This window comes from Schistocerca gregaria, chromosome 2 (assembly GCF_023897955.1).
Source record: "Schistocerca gregaria isolate iqSchGreg1 chromosome 2, iqSchGreg1.2, whole genome shotgun sequence".
NCBI lineage: Eukaryota > Metazoa > Arthropoda > Insecta > Orthoptera > Acrididae > Schistocerca > Schistocerca gregaria.
The window spans coordinates 691,178,799-691,203,925 of NC_064921.1; the positions used below are offsets into that span (position 1 = coordinate 691,178,799).

Below are 25,127 nucleotides of genomic sequence, written 5' to 3' on the forward strand. Positions count from 1 at the left end.
GCAGGAGGGTGTCCACAATGAGGAAATCAAAGAAAAACTGGGAATGAACTCTATAGATGTAGCAGTCAGGGTGAACAGACTTAGATGGTGGGGTCATGTTACACGCATGGGAGAAGCAAGGTTACCCAAAAGACTCATTGGTTCAGCAGTAGAGGGTAGGAGGAGTCGTGGCAGACCACGGAGAAGGTACCTGGATTCGGTTAAGAATGATTTTGAAGTAATAGGTTTAACATCAGAAGAGGCACCCATGTTCGCACTGAATAGGGGATCGTGGAGGAAATTTATAAGGGGGCTATGCTCCAGACTGAAAGCTGAAAGGCATAATCAGTCTTAGGTTATGATGATGATGATAGAACTATCAAACTGAAATTATCATAGCTAAGAAACTGATACGGCATTCAAAACAGTGTACTGTACGACTAATCGTCTGGTCAACCATTGCAAAGAACTTCTGGTTCACGTCATCTGTACTTAAATCCGCGCTCTCCAAGTCACTGTACAATTTATGCTGGAGGGTGCACGCTCTAGCAGAATCATTTCCTCGCCTCCCTATTCCATTCGTAGATGGCGCGCGGGAAGAAAGTATATTGGTACCACACTCAATAACACGAATTTCTAAAATATTGCCCTCAAGTTTGAGGAAGGAATATGTTGCTTCGTATTGAGAAATGTATCATCGTAATTTTGAGACTAAGATTCTATATGATGAATGCGCTTTGCTTGTAGCCTCTCCAGGTGGTAAAGACCTGGCTACCGTACGTCCCAACCAACGTGTCATCGTGATCTGTCATCTCTCTCCCTGAAGTTTACTGAGCCTTCTGACTAAACAAGCTTACGACGAAGCGTGCTGCTCCTGTTTTAATCTTCTCTGCCTCTTCCGTTAATCCTGCTTGGTAAAGAACCCATGCCGACTAAGTATGCTGAGGATTTGGAAAAACGAGCGCCTTACAAGCGACCACGCGCGTGTCAACATTTCTCTTCATTATTATTATTGCAATGGATCTCAGTCTGGTATCTAGTATCTGGTTTTCCCACACTTAATTTCATCCTGTCGTTCCGCTTTGAATCGTGTCATTTAGTTATTCATAGACACGTGGCAAGTGTGATTCATTTCAAGGACTGATCTTTGTTGGTCTGATCATACTATGTCGGCACTTTTTGTTTACTGATGCACTTTACGTTACTAATGCTGAATAAGTACATGAGAGGTATAGGGCTCGTAAATCACGTCACGGCGAATAACTGTTGTTAGAGGCCAAATTTTCCCTGACGCTTCCCGGTGACGATTGGCGTCTTTTATATCTGATTATTCCCGTGAGAGGCAGCAGGATGTAGGCACTCTACGGTGTTGGTGTGTAATTTGTGTTGCCTATAATCCAGTGGGAAAGGGGAGGGGGCAGGAGGTAGGCTGACCTTTTGAAATACATTTCTCCACTTACAGATACTCACCCTTAAGGATTTCTCGTTGAAAATCACTTTGCAATTTTCTGGAGTAGGTAGTAGGCAGATACAGCACAACTGGTCACTAGATCCTATCAGTTCGGTTAAGTCTCATCCTTCCTTTGGCGAATTCAATTAAACAACGGCTAAGTCGTGTAGCGTCGCCTGGGAGCATCAGCGACCATCAATTCTATATTCTGAGTGCCTCGTATTCACTCTAGGACAAAAAAAAAAAAACCGAAGCACCACGGAAGAATTATCCGAATGGGACAGAAATCGGTATATGCGATGTACATGTACAGAAAGCAAACGATTACCAATTCAGAAGAAAAAATCATAATTTATTCAAGGGAAGGAGTTCACAAGTTGAGCAAGTCCACCTCTGGCACTTAACGCAAGCAGTTATTCGGCTTGACAATGATTGACAGAGTTGTTGTATGTCCTCCTGAGCGAGATCGTGCCAAATTCTGCCCAACTAGCGCGTTAGATCGTCAAAATCCCGAGCTGTTTGGCGGGCCTTGCCCAGAATGCTCCAGAAGTTCTCCATTAGGCGGAAATCCGGCGATCTTAGTAGTCAAGGCAGGGTTTGAGTTTGGCAAGCTCGAAAACAAGCAGCAGAAACTCTCGCCGTGTGCGGGCGGGCGTTATCTTGTTGAAATGTAAGCACAGGATGGCTTGCCATGAAGGGGAATACAACGGGGCGTTGAATACTGTCGACGTGTCGCTGTGATGTAAGAATAAGTCATGGTGTACAGTTCCAAGTCGCCTCTGCTGCAAGCTCTTTCTTGTTAGGAAAGACTTACAGAAGCAGTAAGCAAGTGACATAACAAATTAGAACATGTTATTACTTTACTATGCAAATGCACTGCTTCTGACGTAATCTGCTTGATATTAAATACTACCTGTACGTGTGATCCATTGCTAAAGAAGATTTGCTGTTTCCTATGAGGAATAACAGGCTTCAACTATGCTGATAAGTACAAAGATCAACTGTAGTGTAAAAGCATTTCGAAAACTTATTAAAACACAAACTGGTTTCATTAAAACTAACGTATGCACTGCACTTACCCAGAACTGTGAATACGGTTTACGGCAACAGCACTAAGAGATGTTTACTCCACGCTGTATCCACGGACACGTGGAGGAACGTGTCATTTGGTTACTGCGTTCGTAACGGAAAACACATTGCAGTAGAAGACATGTGTTTCACAATAGTAACGACGAGCAAGTGCTCACAGCTATTAAGGCATGCATTTTAAAGCCTATGTTTACTTGACGTTTTTGTCTTGATTTGGTCCATACTATCAAATTATGTAACATGATTTTCGACACGCTATATACAAGGGCATGCTGAAAACTAATGCCTCTTAACTTTTTATGTGAAACTTCGTAAAGCTTTTTAAATAAAACCAACATTATTAACATTCTGTATATTTATTCTTCATGTCTACATATTTATTTCTTCCGATAGTCACCCTGACGACGAATACGTTTCTCCCAACGAAAGACCTGTTTGTAGATATCGTCGCAGTAGATATCTGCTTGCATCGCCTAATCACTATTCAAGTGAAGTCCTCGAAGGTCTTCTTTAAATGTTAGACACAGACGAAAATTATATGGGACCAACTCTGGACTGTATGGAGGTTGATCGATGACAGTGAAGCCAAGATGTCGAATTGTTGCAGAGGTCGCAGCGCTCGTGTGTGGTCTGGAATTGTAATGCTGAAGGAGAGGGAGCCCCATACGTGGACGAACTCTTCGAATTCGAAGCTCGATTACAGCACTCTGTTCCTCACGCGTATACATAGTTACACTACTGGCCATTAAAATTGCTACACCAAGAATAAATGCAGATGATAAACGGGTATTCATTCGACAAATTTATTATACTAGAACTGACATGTGATTATATTTTCACGCAATTTGGGTGCATAGATTCTGAGAAATCAGTATCCAGAACAACCACCTCTGGCGGTAATAACAGCCTTGATACGCCTGGGCATTGAGTCAAACAGAGCTTGGATGGCGTGTACAGGTACAGCTGCCAATGCAGCTTCAACACGACACCACAGTTCATCAAGAGTAGTGACTGGCGTATTATGACGAGCCAGATGCTCGGTCACCATTGACCAGACGTTTTCAATTGGTGAGAGATCTGGAGAATGTGCTGGCCAGGGCAGCAGTCGAACATTTTCGGTATCCAGAATGGCCCCTACATAACCTGCAACATGCAGTCGTGCATTATCCTGCTGAAATGTAGGGTTTCGCAGGGATCGAACGAAGGGTAGAGCCACGGGTCCTAACACACCTGAAATGTAACCGTCCACTGTTCAAAGTGCCCACAATGCGAACAAGGGGTGACCGAGACGTGTAACCAATGGCACCCCATACCATCACGCCGGGTGATACGCCAGTATGGTGATGACGAATACAGTCTTCCAATGTGCGTTCACTGCGATGTCGCCAAACAGAGATGCGACGACCATGATGCTGTAAAGAGAACCTGGATTCATCCGAAAATAAATGACGCTTTGCCATTCCTGCACCCAGGTTCGTCGTTGAGTACACCATCGCAGGCGCTCCTGTCTGTGATGCAGCGTCAAGGGTAACCGCAGCCACGGTCTCCGAGCTGATAGTCCATGCTGCTGCAAACGTCGTCGAACTGTTCGTGCAGATGGTTGTTGTCTTGCAAACGTCCCCATCTGTTGACTCAGGGATCGAGACGTGGCTGCACGATCTGCTATAGCCATGCGGATAAAATACCTGTCCTCTCGACCGCTAGTGATACGAGGCCGTTGGGATCTAGCACGGCGTTTCGTATTACCCTCCTTAACCCACCGACTCCATATTCTGCTAACAGTTATTGGATCTCGACCAACGCGAGCAGCAATGTCGCGATACGATAAACCGCAATCGCGATAGGCTACAATCCGACCTTTATCAAAGTCGGAAACGTGATGGTACGCATTTCTCCTCGTCACACGAGGCATCACAACAACGTTTCACCAGGCAACGCCGGTCAACTGTTGTTTGTGTATGAGAAATCGGTTGGAAACTCCCCTCATGTCAACACGTTGTAGGTGTCGCCACCGAAGCCAACCTTGTGTAAATGCTCTGAAAAGCTAATCATTTGCATATCACAGCTTCTTCTTCCTGTCGGTTAAATTTCGCGTCTGTAGCACGTCATCTTCGTGGTGTAGCAATTTCAATGGCCAGTAGTGTATATTAGACGCTGGCCTGTTACACGCTACAACACGGACGCAGAGGGCTGCAACTTTCGTCAGCGAAACGGGGAAGTCGTGCGAGTAATATGCATGCGAAACGTGTATAATTCGGAAATGTGGCCAGACTGTACAAATATTTCAGTCCGGCAGCGCTCAGTACAATTTCATATGCTAAATAGCTGAGAAAGTCGACGTTCATCGGGTCAGGATATATGGCATGAGAGAGGGCACGAGTATCGTTCTATATGCGAGATTCATGCAGATTTACATCTCATTAAGGATATTATAAATACAGTTACCATGTTGGTAAAGTGGTTTGGTTTCAGTGCTTGGCAGTGAGTGAGTGTGGTGGGCAAAAATCCGCCTAATATGGAGCAATAAATACCCTTAGACAAATCTAAATAATACATGACTTACGAACTTTATCGTATTTGTGAAAATGTTTTTACTGTTTCATTCACGATGCAACGTAATGGTGGTGCACCGTAGTGGGTAGATGTGGGTGATCATGGTTGCCAGATACCTCAGTATAATGCGTAATGTGAAACACTTAGTTATCTTATAAAAAGCTGTATTCACAGAGACTTTTGAAATTTACCGCAAATGTGAATATACTCGCTTATACGATCCTCACCCAGTTCCATCCATACTGGCGGTAACATTATGTTGCGCTGACATGGTTAACCACGGGTAACACCAAAGGGCCAATTCTGGTGTAGTAAGACTGGCTTAACGTAATAATATTTAAATTAAGCTGGAGAGTAATGGAATGTATAGCCTTGATGACAGCTTCCACTGTCGCAGGCATACTTTCAGTCAGTTGCTGGAAAGTTTCTTGGGGAATGGTAGCCCATTCTTCAAGAAAAGTTGCACTGAAAAGAGGTACCGATGTCGGTCGGTGAGGCCTAGTACGAAGCTGGCGTTCCAGATTATCCCAAAGATGATCTATAGGCGTCAGGTGAGGACTCTGTGCAGGCCAGTCCATTACAGAGATGTTATTATCGTGTAACTACTCCGCCACAGGCCGTGCATTATGAACAGGTGCTCGATCGTTTTGAAAGATTCAATCGCCATCCCCGAATTGCTCTTCAACAGTGGGAAACAAGAAGGTGCTCAAAACATCAATGTAGGTCTATGCTGTGGTAGTGCCACGCAAAAAACAAGGGATGCAACCCCCTCCGTAAAAAACACGGCCACACTATAACACCACCGCCTCCGAATTTTACTGTCGGCACTAGACACGCTGGCAGGTGACGTACACCGGGTATTCGCCATACCCACACGCTGCCATCGTATCGCCACATTGTGTACCGTGACTCGCCACTCCACACAAAGTTTTTCCACTGCTCCTTACACGAAGCGAGAAGTCGTTTGGCATTTGGGGCGTGATGTGTGGCTTATGAGGAGCCGCTTTACCATGAAATCGAAGTTTTCTCACCTCCCGCCTAACTGTCACAGTACTTGCAGTGGACCTGATGCAGTTTGTAATTCGTGTGTGATGGTCTGGATAGATGTCTGCCTATGACATATTACGACCCTCTTCAGCCGTCGGAGGTCTCTGTCAGTCAACAGACGACGTCGGCCTATACTCTTTTGTGCTGCACGTGTCCCTTCACGTTTGCACTTCACTATCACATCGGAAACAGTGGATCTAGCGATGTTTATGAGTGTGGAAATCTTGCGTACAGACGTGTGACACAAGAGACGCATAATCACCTGACCACGTTCGAAGTACGTGAGTTCCGCGGAGCGCCCCATACTGCTCTCTCACGATGTCTAATAACTATTGAGGACGCTGGTATGGAGTGCCTGTTAGTAGGTGGCAGCATAATGCACTTAATATGAAAAACGTATGTTTTTGGGGATGTCCGGATACTTTTGATCACATAATATACATCTTGTTTTCACAATACCTCCTTATAGACTATACTTGCAGTGGCTGGCGAAAATGTGCTAAATTATGAAAAGGATTACACTAACGAAGAATAAGTGAAATGTTTATCCGAAATCTCTGTAGTATACCACTCGATTATTCATTTGTTAGTAACGAGCATTTTTATCTTTGAGTCTATCTGGATTTTTTTCTTTGTATCTCTGTTTGCCAGTCGGTAATATGTGATTGCTGAAAACACGTTGAAAGATTAAAACTGATGGATTTGATATTACACGTTGTTATTAAAGTCCGAATAACGAAACCGTTCTAAGATTGTATTATGTCGAACGAATGCAACAATAAATGCGTTTTCACATGTATGGTAAAGTTTTTAAGTCACACAGTAATGCTGTTCCGAAGAGCATTTATTGCTCCACATTTCGCACATTTTTGTTTGCCACACTCACCCACTGCCACCTACCGTGTCCAAAAAAAAAAAAAAAACTGGTTCAAATTGCTCTGAGCACTATGGGACTTAAATGCTGAGGACATCAGTCCCCTAGAACTTAGAACTACTTAAACCTAACTAACCTAAGGACATCATACACATCCATGCCCGAGGCAGGATTCGAACCTGCGACCGTAGCAGTCGCACGGTTCCGGACTGCGCGCCTAGAACCGCGAGACCACCGCGGCCGGCCATCAGTAAATAAACAGCTGTTTGCACAGCAGTTGAGTCCCATAGTGCTCAGAGCCATTTGAACCATTTACTGATGAAACAGTCGTAGGAAGCCTGGATAAACTGATATAACTATGTTACCTTTAGAGTTTGACAAAATGGTTAATACTTGCGTCGTGTTTGGCTGTAATTTCTCATACAGCGGACGGAAGATAAAAGTAAAGGAACATGTCACAATGCAAGAATAACTAGAAACATCTTACGTATTTTTGCTTTTGTGCTACATGCAATCCTAAATAATTACATTAAAGATTGTCTTATCTGAAATAGCGGCCGTGATTCCATACTTTATGCACATTTTAGGGAGTTTCGTAAACCTAGTATTAACAGACGTAGCGTAATAATGTGTTTTTAACCATTTTGATCAACTTTGGCTTTTCTTCGAATAGTATGCTCGTTATAAAAGTGCTCTTATAAGTAGAGCTTGGTACTTTTTGGTGATAACAAGTGTCTTTATTCGTTTGAGTGTTTTCCGAAGACTACGGTTGATTTAAACGCGTGTACATGTATCTTGATTTTCTTCTGATACACAATACTACAATGTATGTGTTAACTTCAGCTAGTGCGCAAATATTTGCTCCATTGCAGAACTTGATTAGACCACCTCATAAAGGTGACAGCGTCATGTGGTATCAGAAAGTCGTAGTAGTACTGTATACAAACTTGCTGACACTGCCATCCTACCTCACCAAACGTCAGGCTTCAGAAAAATATGCATCTCTGCCAGTCTGGTAATGTGTGTATATGGTAGACACCAAGCCTTTTATACACAGATATAGTTTTTTTTTTTTTTTTTGTACTGGGTAGCTATAATTAAAATGCAGCTACTCACAAGTATCCAGTCAGGGTTGTTGTAATCGCATGGCAGCGAAACTTGGTAGGTGTTCTAATGCATTAATGCTGAACCGATTTACGCTGAGAAAAAAAAATTGTTACAATTCTGGCCACCAGGTGCAAGTCTAACGCTGTGAATTCAAGGAAGACGTATAGAAATGTTTCCATATGTAATGAAGCAGAAACGGGACGTGAGCGGAATAGATCAAATAAGTGAGAAAGGCATAATGTTGATAATATTATTTACCGCCGCTTACAAAATCTGTTCAATATGAACACAAGAGAGGTCGAAGAGATGCTGCATCCGTGAAATGACTTGGTCAACTGTTGCTCGCAGCAGTACCGTTGGAATCTGAGCAACGTGTTCCTGTATATTGGCCTTCAGATGAGGTAGAGACCGAACGTGTCCCTGGTGAACGCGTTCTTTTAGATACCCCCAGAGCCAGAAGTCAGATGCATTTAGGTCAGGTGATCTTGCAGGCCATTCATCTGGAAAACGTCAGGAGATAACACTTTCTGCTAGGTTGCATTGAACAGCTCTTTCAGTGGGAGAGTGACGTGAGGTGTTACGTCATACTGTTTTCAAGCAGTAGTTTCCAAAGCAGTGATCAGATGTTGTACAAGGAAGTCTCGAAAACGCGCAACTGTCACGGTTCGCTTGACAGGCAGTCTGAGTATAATTTCAAAGAACAACGGATCGAGAATAAAAATGCTTGGTAATCCACACCACAGACACATATGAGGAGTGCAATGACTCTTCGTGCATTACACACGGTTCAAGAGTACCCCGAACTCTGCAGTTCTGTGTTTTCACTCTACATTTACATCTACATTCATACTCCGCAAGCCACCCAACGGTGTGTGGCGGAGGGCACTTTACGTGCCACTATCATTACCTCCCTTTTCTGTTCCAGTCGCGTATGGTTCGCGGGAAGAACGACTGTCTGAAAGCCTCCGTGCGCGCTCGAATCTCTCTAATTTTACATTCGTGATCTCCACGGGAGGTATAAGTAGGGGGAAACAGTATATTCGATACCTCATCCAGAAACGCACCCTCTTGAAACCTGGCGAGCAAGCTACACCGCGATGCAGAGCGGCTTTCTTGCAGAGTCTGCCACTTGAGTTGGCTAAACATCTCCGTAACGCTATCACGGTTACCAAATAACCCTGTGACGAAACGCGCCGCTCTTCTTTGGATCTTCTCTATCTCCTCCGTCAACCCGATCTGGTACGGATCCCACACTGATGAGCAATACTCAAGTATAGGTCGAACGAGTGTTTTGTAAGTCACCTCCTTTGTTGATGGATTACATTTTCTAAGGACTCTCCCAATGAATCTCAATCTGGTACCCGCCTTACCAACAATTTTATGTGATCATTCCATTTCAAATCGTTCCGCTCGCATACTCCCAGATATTTAACAGAAGTAACTGCTACCAGTGTTTGTTCCGCTATCATATAATCATACAATAAAGGATCCTTCTTTCTATGTATTCGCAATACATTACATTTGTCTATGTTAAGGGTCAGTTGCCACTCCCTACACCAAGTTCCTATCCGCTGCAGATGTTCCTGCATTTCGCTACCATTTTCTAATGCTGCAACTTCTCTGTATACTACAGCATCATCCGCGAAAAGCCACATCCTCTAACGTAAAATGTACCTCGTCACAACCATAGAATAATGCCTGGCCACATGTCGTAATATTCGATCCGTGCCTGAAACCAAAAGTAAATTCAAGAACGTTGCTGTGAACGACGCGCACGGTCTGGATCCTGTACAGACTTAAAAGCTTTCAGTACTGTTGGTCATTGGATGGACAATACCCGTTGCACTGCGCGAGCTCTTGCCCTACCTGGGGCGTGTTGCTGCATGATCAATTACACCAACAGCAACCTCTTCAATAACTTCCACCAGGATATGACGCTTCCTCTTGCAGGCACCACACCAATCTCACCAGTGTTTTCGAATTTCTTTATCACCTTCTTTAAACTATCTGATGACACTGGTCCTCTCCCCAGACCTTTCAATCAGCGACGCTCTCTCCATTGCAGCACTGAAATTGCTGCCGTTCGCATAAAACAGTTATCTCTTCGACAGACATACTGTTCATTCGTGCTATGGCTTGTAAAAGGACAGCGTGAATTTCATATCGTTATACAAACAGTGTACAGTGCCAGATTTGTAAAAAATGGCTCTTTGCACTATGGGACTTAACTGCCGAGGTCATCACTCCCCTAGAACTTAGAACTACTTAAACCTAACTAACCTAAGGACACCACACACAGCCATGCCGGAGGCAGGATTCAAACCTGCGACCGTAGCGGTCGCGCGGTTCAAGACTGAAGCGCCTAGAACCTCTCGGCCACACCGGCCGGACCAGATTTTCATCTGGTGGACACAATTGGAACTAATTTGTTTTTGAGCTTAAATCGGTCCCGTGTTAACGCATTAGTATATCTACCAAGTTCTAGTGCCATACGTAATTTGCAACCCACACAGGACATCCCTGAGTAGCTGCACTTTCATTATAACCACACATTATAAAATGGAGCGTGTCTAATGCGGAAACCGAATGCAATTTTAAGATTTAATTAATAAGGCATTGTATATTGCAAAATAAAGCTTATACACTACTACTGCATTAGAATATACATTAATTATTTACATTTCTATAACTACACTACTTTTAACACTAAGATTTTACTGTAATGACGATGCTGTTATGTGAAAGGGCTTAAACAATCATTCAACCTAGCAGGTCAAGCGGTCCAAAGAACTGCACTGCCTGCGTTGTTTTCTGCCAGTTTCAGTTTATTTGCAGTACTCTAAGTGACAGTATGATGTCGAATAGAAAGTATACGAGGTATGTCCACAAAGTAAGTTCCGTTTGGTTATATAAAACAAACGTGTACAGATACAGAAAAAATACTTATTCTACAAAAAACTACAACTATTAAACTACTTTTCTACATAGCTTCCGAAATTCTGTAGGCACTTGTCATAGCGTGGCACAAGTTTTTGTATGTCTTCTTTATAGGAGGTTGCCGCCTATGTATTCAACAATGTGGTAACATGTTCTTTCAGCTCGTCATCATCGTTGAAGTGTTGATCACCAAGGACATATTTTAAGTGTAAGAAGACATGAAAGTCGCTAGGAGCGAGGTCCGGGCTGTATGGAGTATGATCAAACGCGTCCCGGTGAAATTCCCGTAAGAGTTGTTTGGTCACATTCGCCGTGTGAGGTCGGGCATTATCCAGAAAAAAAGCACTTTTTGACAGTAATCCTCGGCGCTCGTTCTGCATTGCGCGGCGCAATGTCTTAATGGCCTCGCAGTAACCATGTGCACTGATTGTTTAGTCTCGTGGTAAGAAATCAATCAGCAAAATGCCTTTTCTGTCCCAAAAACCGGTGCACACGACTTTTCGAGGTGTCAAGATCTGCTTAAGCTTAACCCTCGTTGGGAATGAAGTGTGCCTCCATTCCACTGATTGCCGTTTTGTTTCAGGGGTGTCGTACAATACCCAAGTTTCATTCCCCGTGACTATCCAAAAAAGATACCATCGCCTTCTTGATTATAGCTTGTCAAAAACTGAAGGGCACTGCCCGTCCGTTGTTTTTTGTGTTGTTCAGTAACAATTTTGGCTACCAAACTTGAGCAAAGTTTTCGAAATTTCAGTTTTTCAGTAAAAATTTCATAAATTAGTGATCGTGAGATTTACGGAACTTCCATAGCAAGGGCACTAAGTGTAAACTTATGATTGTGCTTAATCTTCTCTTCAATTGTGTGAACCAGTTCATCAGTAACCACAGGTGGGCGTCCACTTCGTTCTTCATCGTGCACTTGATCACGCCCTTCAGTCAAGAGTCTGACCCATCTTCTAACCATTGAATCACTCTTACCATTTTGTCCGTAAGCCTCGCAGCTTTGCTGATGAAATTCCTTTGGTTTAACTTTCTTTGCATTTAGAAAACGAATCACAGATCTGATTTCAGATGCGGCGGCATTTTCAACTACAGCTGACATTAGAAAGAAGTACTACAGTGTACACGTCAGCAGTAGCGATCTGAAAATGGCGTACATGTCTTCTCCTTGAGTCAGAGTAACTGCCGCGCATGCTCGGAACTGCGATCGTAGCGCTGCCACGGATAGAAATAGAAACGGAACTTACTTTGTAGACGACCCTCGTATGTTGTTAACACTTAATGAAAAGATTAAGGTAATCGAGATAAATGGGGAATAATGTGTTTCAAATGCGGTAAATCAAAAATTTATGAACCTGTAGGAAACAAGAATAAGATACGGGATGAATGGGTAAAGGGAATGAGCAAATGAAAACAAAATGATGAAATAAACGAGACAGTGTGGGAATGGTTCGTAAGTGCGAGGGGAAAAAGCTTGCCTTTGTCTGGACGCATGTTGCAAATTGAGGCCCTGAAAGTCGCTAATGAGCTTGGGAATGAGGAGTTTAATGCATCTACAAGATGGCTGGATAGTTTCAAAGCTAGACGCAACATTGTGTGGAATGAAGTATGTGAGGAAGTTAAGAATGTGCAGGAAAATTTAGCAACGGAATGTAAGACAATACCACACAGCCTAAATGCGAGTTATGATCCGCAAGACATATTCAAAGCCTATGAAATGTTACTGTTTTATCGCTCACTGCCTTCAATATCTCGAGCAATTCGAAGTGAAAAGTGCATCGGCAAAGAAATATCCCAGGAAAAACTCACTATACTGCCGTGTGGAAAAGTGTAAAGTGAAACAGAGAAGCTATTGACTATTAGAAAGACAGAAAAAAAACAGTTATTTCAAAACATAAAAGTCAGTAGACTTCCAGTCCCAAGGTGAAGTAATAAAAAGGCGTGGATGGTGACTGGGCTATTTCAATGTCAAAATGAAAAAAGAATTTCAAGAATTTCTTCTTTTCCTAGACAGTGCAACCTGCCACCCGAAAATCAAGGTTATCAAATATGGAATTGGCTTGGTTCCCGCCGGTTGCAACCAGCCTCACATGGAACACGGGATTATTTACACATTCAAGTCCGATTATAGGCGATTTTTGATACAGTCTATTATTCTTAGTGTTGAAGAAGTCTAAAGCGCATTCGCTCGTGCAAAGCCAGTGTTTACAGTATCTTGGATGCAGTAAATAAGACTGGACTGGCAGTGTGGGGAATAAAGCCCGAAACGGCCACTAAGTGCTCCAATAAAACGGGTTTTGGAAGTGATGAACTAGACTCTTGTGTACTCATCAAAACTGAAGAAAATTCAACAGCAATTGCTGAATTAATTCAATCCAAAACATTTTAAGTGGTCGAAATGGGTATAATCGAAGTGATGTCTTTCGGTCAACTCACTCTACTTTTACTTTGGCAACAGATATAACAGAAATCCGCAACGCAGAAGGTGATGAGAAGAAAGCATAGGAAGAAGAAAAGGAGCTAAATGTCTCTGGAAATATTAATACGCCTCAAGAATCTATTACATGCGTAAACGATGTTATGCAATTTGTAGCGCACACACATTCTCCGAAGCTGATGGAACTACAGTATGGTGCAAAACTGGGTAGAAACAGCACATTTGAACAGGAAATTCAAACAGATTTCCCTCTTTGATATGTGGCGAAAAAAGTAAAATGTAAAGCAAATAAACACTGGCACTATATGTATGCACATAAACAGACGAATTTACGGTTACAGTAAAAATATAGAAATACCGTATTATCCATCAATTAGTGTATTTAGTGTAATACTGTAGTATTGTATTGTGCAATATACAGGAAGTGAACATCGAGCGTACATGAGTAAAGGTACGTAAAAAACGTGCATATTAAAAGTTCCACTTTTCTGCATGATTCTAGACACATTTTATGTAGCCTAATGTGTTTTGTGTGGCATAGAAACTTGTTCAGTTTGGAAAATTATTTTAGTACCACGTGATTCTGTTTCCAATGAGTTTTATTTACGCATGCATTGCCCTGTGATCGTATCTTGGTTGCATTTAGACAATGGGTTACTGAGTCTGACGCCTCTCCGAAATCTTAAGTGTCTGCTTCTTCACCTTTTGCTGCTGATTGTAAGATAATATGTATGAAGAAAAGAAGCTCCACTACATCCGAGTTGTTTTTTTTTCCCGAATCTGTGCTGATTATATGAGAGAATCTTGTTCTCCCCCTAGAAGATCAAAATGTTTGAGGTTAGAATGTGTTCTAGGATCCCCAGCAAAAGAACAGCCCGCATCTCGTGGTCGTGCGGTAGCGTTCTCACTTCCCGCGCCCGGGTTCCCCGGTTCGATTCCCGGCGGGGTCAGGGATTTTCTCTGCCTCGTGATGGCTGGGTGTTGTGTGTTGTCCTTAGGTTAGTTAGATTTAAGTAGTTCTATGTTCTAGGGGATTGATGACCATAGATGTTAAGTCTCATAGTGCTCAGAGCCATTTGAACCATTTTGAACAGAAGAACAACAGCGATATTAATCTGTATTCTGTGTGCACCTTGTGGATTCACCGCCAGACACCACACTTGCTGGGTAGGAGCCTTTAAATCGGCCGCGGTCCGTTAGTATACGTCGGACCCGCGTGTCGCCACTATCAGACCTAGCGCCGCCATACGGCAGGTCTAGTCTAGAGAGACTCCCTAGCACTCGCCCCAGTTGTACAGCCGACTTTGCTAGCGATGGTTCACTGACTACATACGCTCTCATTTGTCGAGACGACAGTTTAGCATAGCCTTCAGCTCCGTCATTTGCTACGACCTAGCAAGGCGCCATATTCAGTTACTATAATCTGAACAAATAATATTATGAATCATGTACCGTCAACAGCGACGTTCATCATTAATGGATTAAAGTTAAGCATCGAACTAATTACGTCCGCTTTCTGAATTATAATTCCTTGTCATGTTCCAGACCTCACGTCAGTATAGTTCTTCCCTCCTCACGCCAGCTTGCGTGAGCTAAAACGCGTGCTTTTCGCCCTCCAGTTGCAACACGGTGTTGGCTCTTCTGCCAATACAACACACCTGAACTTTTACCAACTTTGTGAACAGGGGTGACATGCACATTTTTATACAATTTATTTGCAGTGCAAGAGATTGTCGATAAATATGAGCTAGGAAAGGGTGTGATTCCGCAACGTAGTCAATATAAAGCCAAACTGCAATTCCGTCAGGGTCCGGTGCCTTCTTCACTCTGAATATCTTTGAATGTTGAGTGGCCTGATATCCACATTTCTCTTTTTTTAGTCTCTGTAGCGGTCAGACCTGGTATGCTGTTAACTTCATTCCTAAATATTCCCGTCACAGTTTTCGTACGGCTATGCATGACACTATTCATCAGAGTTACATCGTGCCTGGCTTTCAGTAAGAGTTCACAAGGTGAGAGTTAAAGCCTAATATTCTAGAGCTTCATCTAGTCTCGCCTCCCGATCTTCACTGAATTCTTGAGACCGGGTAATCCTCTGCCTTTTGGCCTTTCCAGTGTATTGAGCACCACACAGCCATTTCCTAGCGATTTTTACTCGTAACTAAATCAAAATATAATAAGTAGGCACACAAATCACATAGCAGACTCAATAAATTCGTCTTTCCTTGCCAAGAAGTCAAATATAAAAATAAACCTATCGTATGAAGCAAAGCGATTTAGTTAAGTATTTAAAACAAAAAACAATATCAGTAAATCTGTATATCTTAACCAAGCAAAGTCAGTATTAGTTTCTGTTCGTAAAGGTAAGACTGCAGCTCTTAATTCTGTCGCTGACGTAAACTTCAGAAAATTCTTAGCTCGCTGAAGTAGAAAAATTTTTTTTTGCATCTATTGGCTCTTTCTTGTACTAAGAAACCAACAGTGACATCTATTGTTTCTTCCGTTTACAACACCGAACTGCTAAGCTGAACTGACTCCAAAACTCTAAATTTAAACATCTTTTTCTCTGTGACCCGATTTTGATTAAGGAAAGCCTATACGCCGCCCCAAACTACGCTCATGTTATCCGTGAAAACACCATGAAAATTTGCAAGTAGTTCTAGAGATTAGCATGTTCAAACAGACAGACAAAGATTTTAAAAATGGTCGTATTGTATTCTGTTGCGCTCCCTACATAATCTACAATCTGTTTTTAGCAAATTTTTCAGTGCACAGACACGAAAGTTGTACAGTTATATAGATGCTAATGGAACTCAGTACGTTGTATTGGGAGGCGAATACTGAAATGAAACGAAACTTACACCCTGTGTGCTCCATAGAAGCACAGTACTTCCACTAATCATCTTAATGTAAGTAAACAATTCATCAAATGGGGTCATTAGCATTATTACATTCTTAGCTTACGAAGTTACTGTCTACAGGAAAATACACGATTATTCATGAAACGACTGCTGGAATAACTATCGATTTTCCATAGTCTCCGGCAGTGACCAAATTCTTTATGAAGCAGTCTGAGCAATAGGCATTAAATTTGGCTCCATTTCGTCCTTCATTTTATCGTTATTTTGACGATACCTTTGTGGTGTAGCCACATGGCTGCTCTTTAGCAGTTCCTTGAAAACATGAACAGCACGCATGCAAGCATCTAGTTTACTGTCGAAGCCGGCAGAGAAGGAATGTGGCCATTTTAATCTTTTGTGCAAAGAAATCTGATGGGTCTCTCGGCCACTCTGTGTACAGTAGATTGATGCAATTTGATTCATATCTCAGCACCCACAGTTTCCACCATCCAGTCCAGAAGATATCCGCTTTAAATACATTGATGTACAGAGCTACAACTGGTTCTTACGAGGGCCACTTTGATTCCGAAATTAACCATCCAAAGTATGTTTTCCGAAAGAACGGTTACGGTAATAAGAATCAACGGTAACAACTTTAACCCAACCAGCGGATATAACATTAGTAGTGCATGCAAGCAAGCAGTAGACGCTGAACAGAAACAGAGAAATTGTGTACGCTCCTACAGGAGATGTGGTGCTACCTGCATCTATATCTACATGATTACTCTGCAATTCACATTTAAGTGCTTGGCAGAAGGCTCATCGAATCACAATCATACTATCTCTCTACCATTCCACTCCCTCACAGCGCGCGGAAAAAAACGAACACCCCAGACCATTCTGTAATGAATTGCAGCTTTCTCTAAACGTGGATAATTGCAGAACAACACCCACAAGAAAGAGAAATAGCTCAATATCATCCAACTGCGAGATGATTGCTAAACTTGTAAGTCGATGACATTCTTTATTTACAAATACAGATACTTTCCATTTTTGACGTACATATGAGACATGGACCGTAAGAAAGGCTGAAGGGTTTGGGTGTTCGAGGAAATACCTTAGAATTTTATGGACTGCAAAAAGGACGAATAGGACAGTATTACAGCAAACACAAGTATATCGCTCCCTGGAAAGTATGATACTGAAATGGAAACTAATCAACTGTAGATAGAGCACATCATGAGAAGAAAAGATTCACTGGAAAGGACTTTAATGTTGGAGAAGATGGAAGACACAAGGAGAAGATGGCGACAAATGATGTGACAGATCGATGGCATCACAGACGCAATGGATTCCAGTCTGCAAAGTATTTGGGAGTTGTACAGGGCTAAAGAAATTGACGTGCTTTACTTCGTGGAATCACGGAGAATCGGAATCGACTAAACAATTAGAGAGAGAGATTGGGGAGGGGTGAGAGGAGAGAGAGAGACTAAGAAACGAACTTAAATGGGACAAACACTAAAATCTGTAGTACGTCACTCTAAAATTCTGAAGGCTTCGATTTGTTGAAAAGATTATGTGAAAACGCAGTCCACCTGCAAATGAAATCACATATAAAACGGTAACGCGATTGATTCTAGGGTACTGCTCCAGCTCATGGGTTCATTTTCTAGTAGGCACAACAGTATATGTCGAGTAAACGCAGAGATCCATTGCTAAGATCGTAACAGGTCAGCATTACCCCTAGGAAAGTATCTGCAGGCAACTTAAATAACAATCTTCGGAAGACCGGCGATGTTGTTCATGGGAAAGCCGGTTCAGTATATTTACAGGATCTGTATTTGAGGACAACTGTATCACAACTCTGGTGCTACTATCACGTATCTCTCGTATGGATGATGACAATAAAGTAAGAGAGATTAGGATGCGTTCCTGTTGATACTGTTGTGTTCTTCAGTCCAAAGACTGATTTGATGTATCCGTCCACAGTAGTCTACACTGTGCAAGCTTCTCCATCTCTGCTAAGTACTGCAGCCTGTTTCCATTGGAAGTTGCTACCTGCAGTCAAGCCTTCGTCTCCCTCTTCAAGTTTTACTGTACACAATTGCTTCCACCACCAAAGTGACAATTTCTTGGTGCGTCGGGATGTGTCCTGTCAACCGATCATTTCGTTTAGTCAAGTCGTCTCACAAATTTCTACCCTTCCCAGTTTGAGTCAGTGGCTCTTTATTAGTCATCGGATCTACCAATCTAATTTTCAGCCTTCTTCTGTCCCATACATTTAAAAATCTTCTCTTCTTGCCTGTACTGCAGATCGTCCACGTTTCACCTCCGTATATGTCTCCAATACAGACAAATGTTTTCACAGATGATTTCCTTCTTTTTCTTTTTCTTGCGCCTTTGTCCCGCATCGGCGCTAGGTCGGCAAGCTTATTATCGCATGTCGCACTTTTAGTTTAAAAGCTGGCCACACGCCCTTTCAGTTTACAACCCGAGTCCTCCTTCGGGCATGTGTGTGTGTCGTCCTTAGCGTAAGTTAGTTTAAGTTAGATTAAGTAGTTCGTAAGCTTATGGACCGATAACCTCAGCAGTTTCGTCCTATAAGACCCTACGACAATTTTGTTTTTCGAAAAATTTGCTGCTCAAGCACCAAAATTCACCAACTAGTTTCCCAGTCTCATTTCGTTGATTTATTTTCGATTGCATAGTCTTATTTAATTAAACTATACTTCATTACTCTTGTTTTACTGTTTTGTACTTATCCTATAAACTTCTTTCAAGATGCCATCCATTCCAATCAACCGATGATCAAAGTTATTTTGTCTCCTTCCACAATATTACAATTTCATCTGCAAAGATTATAGGGTGCATACAGAGGCGAACTGATCATTATTTTTCCCTCACTCAATACGTGAAAGAAATAGTACATAAAATTGGTACGAAATAGGCTTTTCCTAGTCTTGTACAGTGTCTTCAGAAATCTATGTGTAAGTGTGGATGTATTATCGGTTGTATAAGGGGCGATAAGGAAGCTTCCGTTCGAGGGCCAATCAGGCGAAATTGCCGCGAGCACTGAAGCAAGCATCCAACCGGTGGACCAGGATGAAGATACCCATTTGGTAAAACACCTTACCCCGCTGTCTGAAAAAGTCGGTAGCTGCCTGCTGTGCATTGTCGTCCGACAGGAATCATCGATCACTGAAGACCGTTTTCAAGGTACCGAAGGCGTGATAATATCATGGGAAGACATCTAGATTGTATGCTGGTGCTTCAGCGTCTTCCCCTTGAATTGGCGTAACTTCTGCATTACTACATTTGCGATGTGGTGTCGTGCGTTATTGAACTGAATTGTACTATTGAATGTGTGAATTCCTAAGGGACCAAATTGCTGAGGTCATCGGTCCCTAGACTTACACACTACTTAAACTAACTTATGCTAAGAACAACACACCCATGCCCGAGGGAGAACTCGAACCTCCGGCCGGAGGGGCAGCGCAATTCGTGATATGGTGACTCTAACCGCGCAGCCACTCCGCGCGGCTGACGTGCGTTATCATGAAGCAGCCGCACCCTTTGGCGCACAGTGCCACAATGATGGTTTTCCAATAGGCTTGTTGCCCCATACACATTCTTCACTCTCTGGTTCATGTCTAGGTGTCTTTGTCCTCCGGTTTCTAGGAAAAGAACAACAGCAACTTGGTCCTATTTGGCCACATTTAGTAATAGCGTCGTCGTAGTTCCCGTTTCCGCATTGCACGCACGCACGTCGGAAAAGCATTAATGCCACACTGATCCCTGGTCTACATGTCGATGCTTGTATAGGAGGATTGGGGTCGCGCTGAGTTGCATATACACTGCAGCAACGCCCTCAAACGGAAACGTTTTGATCACCACTTATCTATTTTGAGTGCCTGAAGGCATACAATCACTTTTTTTGGTTGGTTGATTTTGGGGGAGGGGAGCAAAAACAGCGAAGTCGACAGTCGCATAGGATTAGGGAAGGGTGGGGAAGGAAATCGGCCGTGCCCTTTCAAAGGAACCATTCCGGCATTTACCTGAAACGATTTAGGGAAATCACGGAAAACCTACATCAGGATGGCCTGGAAGAGGATTTGAAACGTCGTCCTTCCGAATGCGTGTCCGGTGTGCTAACCATTGCACCCTCTCGCGCATCTCGCTCGGTACTTTTTTATGTATATTTAAATTGGTGATGGCCTTCAACAGCGTACATATCAGCTTCTAACAATACCCCCACTTGCAAATTTGGTTAGAAATCAGATTAATAATGTTGCTCACTGCTCACGCAGCATATGTTAGCTTTATCGGGCAACAACCAAGTTATTGACTGTTGATGGTATCATCAGAATGAAAATAATGAAGTCACTGTAAAAAAGTCATTAATTTTGGCACTTATCTTGAATGGATTCCCACGTAGATTTCGTCTAAGTTGTTATGGCTCATCTTTTTGATTCTAGGGTGAATCCACTTTGACTGCTAAAGGGTCCAGATCTGTATTTTAGCAATATTTGAAGACCTAACAAACGCGTTTTTCAGGAAATTCTTAATGATCAAACAATCCCAGATCAGAACAATGGTATGGTAGAAATAATTTTTGACTTGGTGTTCACGATCCACATTTTTATTAAACTTCTTGTAAATTCACATATACTTCTTCTTAATTGTCACATCACCAAGAAAACAGTTTTGTATCAGTCTTCATATATTTAATTTTACTTTAAACAAACATAGGACTTCACTGTTTTTTTTTTTTTTTTTTTTTTTTTTTTTTTTTTTTTTTTTTTTTTTACAAAGCGAAATAACAACTTAACTTCTGCAAGTCGAAACAAAGACTGCTCTGTGCCCATTCGTGCCAAAACGGTTACAAGTAAGTCAAAGATTATGACAGTCTCACAGAAATGAATACACACAAGAACCATGTCACTGTAATATATCGATACATCGGAGTACCTATACATTAAAAAAAACCAAATGTGAATATTGTCACAAAAATATGTCTGTTACTTCGCAGAAAAGTAGTACGATATTACTGGTACCGAGAACTGGGGTTGGAGTGCCGTAACGGTCACGTAAATAAAGAACCATTACAAGCTGTATGTCGCGAAAAGACAAGGAATAAAAAGTTAAAGAGATTCAATTTCATACAAAGACTTACCCTCAGTCGTTCTTCCCGCGAAGAATTCGCAATTGGAACAGGAAAATGATGAAGCTACTGTAGTAGAAAAATAGCACGCGCCATAAACCCTAAGGTGATTCACGGAGTATAGCTGCAGTGAATGTGAGTAGATATTTGGCCAAAATACTGTGCCACCATAATTTTCTGTAGTATTAATATCTTTTACAAGACATTTGCAGCTTCCTTGGTAAAAAAAAAAATTCTATAAATGATGTCTTACACAATTTTGGTACCAATTTCCAAATGGAGCTCAATCTTACAAAAAGAGTTATTCATATTTCTGAGCAATATACTCAAGATTGAAAAATTGTTTCAGGGTCTAACTCGTGACAACAAGTAGAGACTAACAGCAGTCTGAAACTTTCTGGCTGACGAAAACTGTGCGGCTAACCGGTACTCGGACCTGCAACATTTCGCGCGCAAGTGATCTACCGAGTGGGCTCCACTCACGACTTACGACCCGCCCTCGCAGCTTTATTTCCTCGAATACCTCTTCCGCTGCCTTCACAGAGGTTCTACATACACTACTGGCTATTACAATTGCTACACTAAGAAGAAATGTGGATGATAAACGGATATTCCTTGGACAAATATATTATACTAGAACGGACATGTGATTACAATTTCACGCAATTTGCGCTCATACATCCTGAGAAATCAGTACCCAGAATAACCACCTCTGGCCGTAATAACGCATTTGATACGCCTGAGCATTGAGTCAGAGCTTGGATGGCGTGTACAGGAACAACTGCCCATGCAGCTTCAACACGATACCACAGTTCATGAAGACTAGTGACAGGGGTATTGTGACAAGCCAGTTGCTCGGCCACCATTGACCAGAGATTTTCAGTTGGTGAGAGATCTGGAGAATGTGCTGGCCACGGCAGCAGTCGAACATTTTCCGTGTCCAGAAAGGCCCGTACAGGACCTGCAACATGCGGTCCTGCATTATCCTACTGAAATGTAGGGTTTCACAGGGATCGAATGAAGGGTAGAGCCACGGGTCATAACACATCTGAAATGTAACGTCCACTGTCCAAAGTGCCGTCAATGCGAACAAGAGGCGATCGAGACGTGTAACCAATGGCACCCCATACCATCACGCCGGGTGATACAATAGTATGGCGATGAATAATACACGCTTGTAATGTGCGTTCACCGCGATGTCGCTAAACACGAATGCGACCATCATGATGCTGTAAACAGAACCTTGATTCATCCGAAAAATGATGTTTTGTCATTCGTGCGCCCAGGTTCGTCGTTGAGTACACCATCGCAGGCGCTCCTGTCTGTGGTGCAGCGTCAAGGGTAACCGCAGCCATGGTCACCGATCTGAAAGTCTATGCTGCTGCCAACGTCGCCGGACTGTTCGTGCAGATGGTTGTTGTCTTGCAAACGTCCCCATCTGTTGACTCAGGGATCGAGACGTGGCTGACAATCCGTTACAGCCATGCGGATAAGATGCCTGTCATCTCAGCTGCTAGTGATACGAGGCCGTTGGGATCCAGCACGGCGTTCCTTATTACCGTCCTGAACCCACCGATTCCATATTCTGCTAGCATTCATTGGATCTCGACCAACGCGTGCAGCAATGTCGCAATCGCGATAGGCTACAATCCGACCTTTATCAAAGTCAGAAACGTGATGGTACGCATTTGTCCTCCTTACACGAGGCATCACAACAACGTTTCACCAGGCAAAGCCGGTCAACTGCTGTTTGTGTATGAGAAATCGGTTGGAAACTTCCCTCATGTCAGCACGTTGTAGGTGTCGCCAACCTTGTATGAATGCTCTGAGGAGCTAATCGTTTGCACATCACAGCATCTTCTTCCTGTCGGTTAAGTTTCGCGTCTGTAGCACGTCACCTTCGTGGTGTAGCAATTTTTAATGGCCAGTAGTGTACTTTGCGCGAATGCGTACTTGGATAACTGAGTCGACAGAGCACTTTCCGCTGAAACGCAAGTGTCCCAGGTTCGAGTCCCGGTGCGGCAGACAGTTTTAATCCTCCAGGAAGATTTAGAGCAGCGTGCACTCCGCTTGAGAGTGAAAATTGTATGTGGTGAGTGAGAACGGTGTGGGTGTGGCAGGATAATGCAGCCGGTGCTGCTGGGGTACCTGCTGGACTACTTCACGCCGCCGCGCACCATGAGCAAGCACGTGGCGGCGCTGTACGCGGGCGGCGTCGTCGCGGCCACCGGGCTGAGCGCGCTGCTCTTCAACCACTACATGCTGGACGCGCTGCGGACCGGGATGCGCGTACGCACCGCCTGCTGCTCGCTCATCTACAGGAAGGTGAGGCCGCCGCGCCGCGCAGCGCTCTTCTGTGCTTTTCTTCCATCACCCGGCGGTTGGTTTAAATGGCTCTGAGCACTGTGGGACTTAACATCTGTGGTCATCAGTCCCCTAGAACTACTTGAACCTAACTAACCTAAGGACATCACACACATACATGCCCGAGGCAGGATGCGAACCTGCGACCGCAGCAGTCGCGCGGTTCCGGACTGAGCGCCTAGAACCGCTAGACCACCGCGGCCGGCCCCAGCGGTTGGCTGCGCACGCTAGTTGCTAGCGATCACAGCAACACCGGGCTGAACCCGGCCTTCCCCTTATGTCATACACGGTTGGGCGGAGTGGGGGTTGGTGGGGGGGGGGGGGGCTGCAATTATATGACATCCTGATCCTATTTATAGATGCTGCCATCGGAGCACAAAAAGGCTCCTGTTTAATAAAAGAGTCTGACTGAAAAGTGAAGTACCAGTTGCCTCAATCTACCTTCTTCACAACCTTTTAAATTTTTTGCAAAAATATTGTCATGCGGGCACATTCACCCTCTTTTTAACATGCGCCTCACCTATCACCCCCACAAGCTGCCCTAACTGTAACTCGCTCACACCCACTAGTCCATAGCTCTTGTCTCACATGTCCATCCGCTCCCAACTGACGATTCTCTCCAGCTCACTCTGCCCTACTGGTTTCCATTTGTCTAACTCTCCAGTTTATCACGGTCTCCTGGCTCACAGCCACAGACATCATAGTTCTGTCCTGCTACTACTGTCTCTTCTCATTGTCACTGTCTCCCTCCTGCTCTCTCGTAATCCTGTTATAGTGAAGAGCCAAAGAAACTGGTACACTCGCCCAATATCGTGTAGGGCCCCCGCGAGCACGCATAAGTGCCGCAACACGACTAATGTCTGAAGCAGTGCTGAATGGAATCGACACCATGAATCCTGCAGCGCTGTCCATCAGTCCGCAAGAGTACGCGGGGGTAGAGGTCTCTTCTGAACAGTACGTTGCAAGGCACCCAAATATGCTCAATAATGTTCATGCCTGGAGAGTTTGGTGTCGGCCGGTGTGGCCGCGCGGTTCTAGCCGCTACAGTCTGGAACCGCGTGACCGCTACGGTCGCAGGTTCGAATCCTGCCTCTGGCATGGATGTCTGTGATGTCCTTAGGTTAGGTGGGTTTAAGAAGTTCTGAGTTCTAGGGGACTGATGACCACAGTCCCATAGTGCTCAGAGCCATTTGAATCATTTTAGAGTTTGGTGGCCAGCGGAAACGGTTAAGCCTCGAAGAGCCTGGAGTCACTCTGTAGCAGTTCTGGACGTGTGTGGCGTCGTATTG

At 43.5% G+C, this 25,127-nt stretch overlaps 1 protein-coding gene across 1 annotated transcript in view; it reads left to right on the forward strand.

The window, feature by feature from the left end:
- LOC126334775 (ATP-binding cassette sub-family C member 4-like) overlaps nt 1-25,127 on the forward strand; it is a 286,690-nt gene that overhangs the window by 64,274 nt on the left and 197,289 nt on the right. The window contains exon 4 of the mRNA XM_049997363.1: nt 23,595-23,799. Coding sequence (XP_049853320.1) covers nt 23,595-23,799 — 205 coding nt within the window. The remainder of the gene's footprint in view (nt 1-23,594; nt 23,800-25,127) is intronic.